The sequence below is a fragment of the Geospiza fortis genome, unplaced genomic scaffold, assembly GCF_000277835.1.
Source record: "Geospiza fortis unplaced genomic scaffold, GeoFor_1.0 scaffold92, whole genome shotgun sequence".
Taxonomy (NCBI): domain Eukaryota; kingdom Metazoa; phylum Chordata; class Aves; order Passeriformes; family Thraupidae; genus Geospiza; species Geospiza fortis.
In genome coordinates this window covers 1,367,545-1,374,352 of record NW_005054389.1, presented here as the reverse complement: position 1 = coordinate 1,374,352, position 6,808 = coordinate 1,367,545, and the positions used below count along the sequence as shown (strand labels likewise).

Below are 6,808 nucleotides of genomic sequence, written 5' to 3'. Positions count from 1 at the left end.
AGACATGCTAAAATTACAGGCTGACTCAATAACCATTTTTATAGAAGCAGCTAAAAAAGTGCCTCTTTCTATAGTCAGTGCTTATTTAGAGATTTAGACAACATTGTGGCTGAGACCATTGGTCCATTGGGCCACTGACCAATTGGTCAGGTTCACTGATAAATCGGGATAAATCTCATTCCTGAGCAGAGTTGAAATCTCTGCTGGTTGTTTTCTCTTCTTGCTGTAGCAGGAAAAAATGGTAATTAAAGACTTAACTGTGCAATGGAGACCTCATAAACATATCACTTCAGAGCATAGCTAATACATGATGAGTTGATTTTGTGTAGATAGAGATATGTATGCACTGTTTGCTACGTGGGTGGTTTTTCATGTTTACACAGAGGTATAATTATGAATGACATGGAGGTTATACAGCAGATTTCTTTAATCTTCTAAAGGTTTGTTAGTCATGTGTCACTGTGTACCTGGTTTTTATTTTTTCAACATCTGTATTCCTTTGTCATCTTGTTGAAGGGCTTTCTGTAGAAGGGCTGCAGCAGCAGATAGTGGTTGATTCCACAGGGGTATAGGACCTCCTGTGGTTGGCAGAGCTTTGCAGGTCCCAGAGCAACTTTTGTTGTGGCACGGGGCTTAACCAAAAAGGAGAAGGACCCCTTTGTCACCTGCTGCCCAAAAAACCCCCCCAGACTCCACAGCAGTTTGGGGCTGAGTGCTTGGAAAGGTTGCTGAAGAATGTGCAAAAGCGTGGCAAGGCACGTTGGAATTGCAGAGCTGGTGAGGTACTTGAGTGACCTCTGGGTGCTGAGGTGCAAGGGCAGATGACCTCTGGTGTCAGCAGAGTGCCAAAATGTGGGCAAGACAGTCCCGATGGAGCTGCCTGTGGCTTGGGCTCCTCCAAAGGTAGAGACTGGAGCCGCCTGCCGTGCCTGGCTCAGTGTCTGCATGATGAGGCAGCGGGGTAGGAGTGCCCCTGGAGATGCAGTCCCACACTGGTGAGATCCGCATTGGCAGAGGAGGCCTGCAGGCTGATCTGCAGTGTTTGAGGAGTACTTGAAGAGTTGGGAAGAATGTGGACAATTCTGTGTGAACTGGGTCACAAGTGAGTGCTGAGGGAAGGGAGCAGGTCTGTCCAGTCCTGCTGTGTGATGGGCAGGGTGGCCCAAGGCAGGCTCTGAGGCGGTTCAGGTCATTTTTCCATTTCCCGCCTAAAAGTGAGCTAGGCTGCGTTTCCCTGGTGCCGCTGTGGGGATCACTAGCAGTACCCAGGGAGGACAGGGATTTGGGGGCCAGCCTGGTGCCCTTGGGGACAGGGATTTGGGGGCCAGCCTGGCACCCTTAGAGATGTAGCTGCTGCAGGGGTGACCAGCTGTCCTTGGGGACAAGGCTGGCATGGAGGTGGCCGGGTGGCCCTGACAAGAGGCCAGCAGCTGTGGAGGGAGGTTTAGCCCAGAGCCCTTGTCACAGCACAGGGACAGCGTGGACTCCTTCTGTATTTTGTATTTGTGCTGGGCTGCTCCCTGGTGCCATCCTGGGCACCCCTTTGCACTCTGTGGCTGTATTTGGATGCTTGGAGGTGTTTTTGCTGTGTCTTTGTTTTCCTGGCCCCTCATGTCCATGTGGGGATGCTGAACAGCCCAGATTCCCATGCCTGGATGTGCTGCTGCCACAGGAAACTCATGGCTGAGGTGTGCTTTCCCCAGCTCCCCAACAGGTCCTTTGCTCCTCCCTCTGCAGTTCCCCCTCCATGGCAGCTTGACAGAGTGCACCAGTATCGTTTCACCCTTGGTACAGTAGGGCTTTTTGGGGGGGGATTTTTGTGGTATTTGTTTTGTTTTGTTGTTGTTGTTGTTTGTTTTGGTTTTTTTTAATTGTTTCTTTTTCCTCCTGTGTACACATCATGTGCGTGTGTGCGAAGGTTGCATTCTCAAAAACAAGTTTATTCATTGATGATGTAATAGTGATTGTACTTTTCTTTTGGTTAATAAATTGTCTGCTCGGCTTACTTTGTATGCCAGCCAGAATTAGTCATACCAGTTCTTGGAAAGGATATGAAGAAACTAGTAATTGAAATCATAATCATTTGATCATGAGAGCTATTTGGAAAATAATATTTTAACCAGAAGCAGGTCTGATCTCCAAGCCAGGTTTTTGTTGGTTTTTTGGGTTTTTTTTTTAACTGCTGCTAAGTAGATTTCTCTGGTATGGAATATGAGAAATTGTGTAGTAGCTGGTGATGGTATTTGACACCCTAAGAGAGGACTTCATCCAGAAATTGCTGAGACTGTCTGCAGGCAGGCTGATATTTATATATATGTATTATTTTTTTCCATCCTGACATTTAATAATCACCATGTAATAGCTATAAAATGCATAGCAACTACAGCTTTTTTATTTCAAGTGGATGGTGTAATGAAATTGGGTGAAACCATCCATTGAAATTGTACTTTGTAGTACCCAGTGCTTGTTTACAAAGTATTGACGTTTGTCATAAACAGAGATTTAAAGCATCACTGTTATTGTTTGTTGTTTGGTGGAGGCTCTTATGCTGTGCAGTGATAAAGGAAAAGATTTTATTACAAGCTTGCTTAGCATATAAACATGCTGTTCACTTCTGACCAAATATTTGTTGTTGCACTAAATGTAATGAAGGTGCCTGCTTATAAAACAGTTTTGTATTATATAAGGAAGAGAGGAATATCAGATCTGGTTTTTTACTAGAATTACTTCAGGTTTTGTATTGTATGCAACTTGTCACAATAAAGCTTTTTTCTTTTTTTTTTCCATTGAGCAGTATTTTATTTCCTGAGGAATGTGTTCAGTGGACAAAAAAAAACACACAGAGAGAATCAATCGTGCCTTTCCCTTTGTTTAATAACTCAAAGAATTTCTCTCCCCTTTGCAAATACTTATGTTTATTTGAGAGAAAAATTGGATTCTGGTTTATTTATTTCAAGAACCTGTAACCTCATTTAGTGTTAGAAATGTATGGTGGGCAAGGTGTAGTATACAGCCAGCTCTTGTTACAACATAAATTATTTCTGCTGTTTTAACAAAAAGATCTGGAGTGTATCTTGCTGGATATGTATGTTTGTTTGTTTATTTTTTGAGGCTTTCTTGATCCCTTGCTCAGTGGAGTCAGCTGTAAAATATTCTGCTTATTCATCATGACTGAGAGGAGTTGCTTGTTTCCTGGAAGGTTAAAATCCAGCAATTAGGACTGTTTAATTTGAGTGTATGTTCTGGAGGCTAAACTAAGTTTAAGTGCTCTTCTTAGAATGTATGTTTTAGAAGGGGGAAAAGAATTACAGTTGATCTTGAAAAAGGTTTTAAGAAACATGAGAATGTGCAAGTTTCTTTTGGTGGGAAGCACGTTTATGTAGTATTTCTTTTGGGATTACATCACAGTTTTATTTAATTTTAAGGACAAAAGTTAAATTCAATATTTGTGTATAAGCCAAGGGAAAATGTACCATAAACATAGGAATTTTCTGGTGAGTCAGAGTTCCAAGAATCTGAGATTTACTTAGTCCATTTATTTCAGGACTAACTATAACCATTAGTCATCCAGCCATGAATTTTTACATTTGCAGCTAATTGCACCTAAAAAGCAAACTTTCCCTCAAGGCTTTGGGTTATACAGAATGTGATTTGGCAACCTGCATTTCAAATGCCTTTTAGGATCATTGCCCTGGTTCTAGAAATTGTCTTTAGATGGTGTATATTTGCTTCAAGTAAACAACTAATATTTCCACTTAGGTGGCAAGAGGAATAAATTAAGCACTAGCTATTCTGTGATACAGAAAAATTACTCAGCCTGCAGCAAGACAGGCTTTTGCAGGAGTCAGTGCAGGATGATATTACTGGTTTCTCAGTCATCAGGGAGCCCAGAGTGACATGTTGTATTCTCATCTGATCACTTCTTGCAGGATGAAGTTATTGCTGTTTCAGAAAAAGTTACTGTGAAGCTTGAGGACTTGGCAAAATGGGCACAGTCCGATTTCTCCAAGTGGAAGTGTGGTTTCCGGGCTGAGCCGGTCCAGCCCATGGATGTAGGGAAGAATGGGCAGAAAGAGGCCTTGACAAGATACAGACAATCCACACTGAACAGTGGCTTGAACTTCAAAGATATTCTGAAGGAAAAGGCTGACCTTGGTGAGTATCCCTTACTTTCTCTTGTGGGAAGGGGCCTGTGGGAGAGTGTCTTCTGAAAACTTATGAGCCTGATCCTGCCCAAGGTATGTCTGAGCCTGGGGCAGAGGTGTGGCCATGAGATACCTGTGTGGGATGAGTGGGGTAGTGAGCTCATCTCAAGCTCCTTGCAGACTGCTGTGGGATAACACTGTGATATCTGTCTGTATGGCCCCGAGTACTGCGGCTCAAACCCTGCAGATGTGCATACAAATAATTGTCCCAGGCACTCCCTGGGGCTCTGCAGGCTGGGGGATCAGGTCAGAGCTGTACACTGTGGGGAGTGAAGGCTGACATGTCTTCCTGGGGCTTCCTGTGATAGGCAGGGATGAGCAAAGGCCTTTCACTTCTCATGTCCCATCTTCCAGGAGCTCATAGGTGCTCCTGGTGCTTGCCCTGACTCTGTATGGTTGGCTCTGTGTCACATTCAGTAGGAATGTGTCCCTTCCGTGGTGTTTCCTTCTCAGCTTTATGTTGCTGCAGGGCTCTGTGAGCACCCCACTGTTGTCTCCACACACAGACCTGTGCTTTCTTCCCCTGTCTGTTTTCAGAAAGGGAGTTGGTAGCTCTGCTGCTGTGGGTGGTTGCAGACAGACTTGCAGCTGTGGGACTGCCTTGTTGCACAGGCACTCACACCTATAATACCTGTGGTGGGTTCCCAGGTCCAAGGGAGATCAGTCTCCTCTTGGTAGACGTGCCTGTTTGTGGTCTTAGGACCTCGGATGTGTAACAGCTGTCAGAGATGGCACTTTGAGATGCATACCAGGGACATTTCTCTCTTCTGCCAAGTTTTTAATAAATGTTCCATGTTGGAAAAGCATCAAGTTTAGGCCATAATGTGTGAAAAGGTAAGAAAGCAAGAGCTAAGCGTGATGCATTTGAGGACATGCTTTTGTATCTATGTGAACAGGAGTGCAGGGACAAGTTCTGTTTTATAGTGTCATGACTAGGTTGGCATGGAAGCCAAGTTACATGCAGCTGAAGATCTGTCTTGGAAGATTTATCTTCTGCATCTCATTTTTCTGATCTTATCAAATGGTGAAATGATTTTGTCAATTTCACATGTTACCATTAGCTATGTAGGATGGAAGATTAAAGTAAAATTGGAAGTTGATCTTGTTCTTCATTGCATGTCCAGGGAAAAAATAAGCCATGCAATTCTTTCTCTCTTTGCTTTTCTCTGTGGTTTCTTCTAGTTCATAATTACATGCAGTAATTTTCTCTGCTATTGCCCTGGTATCTTTACGCAGTACATTTATTTGCATTTGTTTGTTGTGTCAGAAGAATCTTAATGTTTTTCAGACAGAACTTTTGTGTGCTAATGTTTTCTTGTTTTTGTTTTCAACAAACAAAAAACTCCTTGTGGTAAGTTATGAAATTGCTATTATCTACCCTAGGAGCCAGAGAAAATTATCTTTAAGCCCAAGGCTTATAGTTGCATGTTAAGCCTTTCAAAGTAGGGGTTATACTGAAAACGCTCATGGAATGCAAACTATATGGTATAATTTTGATAACCCCACATTCTGATGTTGCTCATTTTCAGTTGGTGGCTCTGGCTTTATTGTTGCCTTGGGTTTGTGTTTTTTTTTTTCCCAGTAGAAAAGGGACTTTTGGCTAATGTTTGGTTATGACTGCATTTATCTTCATAATGACTGGTTGACAGGAGTGAAACCAAAGTTTCACAAAGACCTGTAGCTGACAAGATATATTGATATAGACAATTGATCCAGCCCGTTAAGGGAATCAAAGAAATTTCCTAAATCTAGTATTGAGATTACTTTTTTACCAGTTGAAAGAGCCAAGAATTTAATCCTATTTTGCTTCTTGGATCTGACACAAAAACGCAGAAGAGTGGTGATGTTTGAAGCTGATGGAGCAGCCCTAGTTGTTGTCCTGTAGGCAATCCATGAGCTCAGGTGTTTGTCTCATCTATGGTGAGACAAAGAGGATTTACTCTCTCGTTCTGTCATGTCCCCAGCTGGAGGCAGGGGCATGATGTGGGGTGTCTGAGGTGTTTGAGCTGCTGGTGTTGTCTCTTCTCTGCTGTCAAAGGGCAGCTTTACTGCCTGTTAGGACGTGTGCCCACAGACCTTTTCCAATCCTCGGTGTCTTGCCAACAGAGCAGTGCTCAGCTGCAGTGATCAAAAGATTTATTAGCAATCGCTTCTGCAGCAGGTCCCCAGCACAATGGGGTGGGGTAGTCTTTCCTCTTAAAATAGAGCTGTAAAAGGAGCACAGTGCACTGTCACACAGAGGTCCCTCACTTGATGCTGGTGTTTAACCCTGGCTGTAGGTGAGGAAGTTGCTGAACCAGGTGTTGAAAGGCCTAAATAAACAACATGATCTCCTGGACCCCTTTTTTCCCTATTAAATGGAATGTTCTGTAATGTTTCCATTACAGAAAAATTCCATAAAAGTGAGTAGATTCTGTAGCTTTTCCTACTAGATGTTTTTGAGTCAAGCTCTAGAAGGTAATAGGAAATTATATCCCTAGCAAAGAGCTCAAAAAAGCTTTACAGAAGAAACAAAATCAGTTTTCACACATTATCCAGGAGTGGTGAGAAGTGAAATAACCCGGATGAAATGAAAACATGGCTGATACAGAACCAGAGAAGTG

General features: G+C 43.0%; 1 protein-coding gene across 1 annotated transcript in view; it reads left to right on the top strand.

The window, feature by feature from the left end:
• Window positions 1-870: 870 nt before the first annotated feature.
• ARID5B (AT-rich interaction domain 5B) overlaps window positions 871-6,808 on the top strand; it is a 103,889-nt gene continuing 97,951 nt past the window's right edge. Inside the window, exons 1-2 of the mRNA XM_005425548.3 lie at window positions 871-903; window positions 3,930-4,155. Coding sequence (XP_005425605.2) covers window positions 871-903; window positions 3,930-4,155 — 259 coding nt within the window. The remainder of the gene's footprint in view (window positions 904-3,929; window positions 4,156-6,808) is intronic.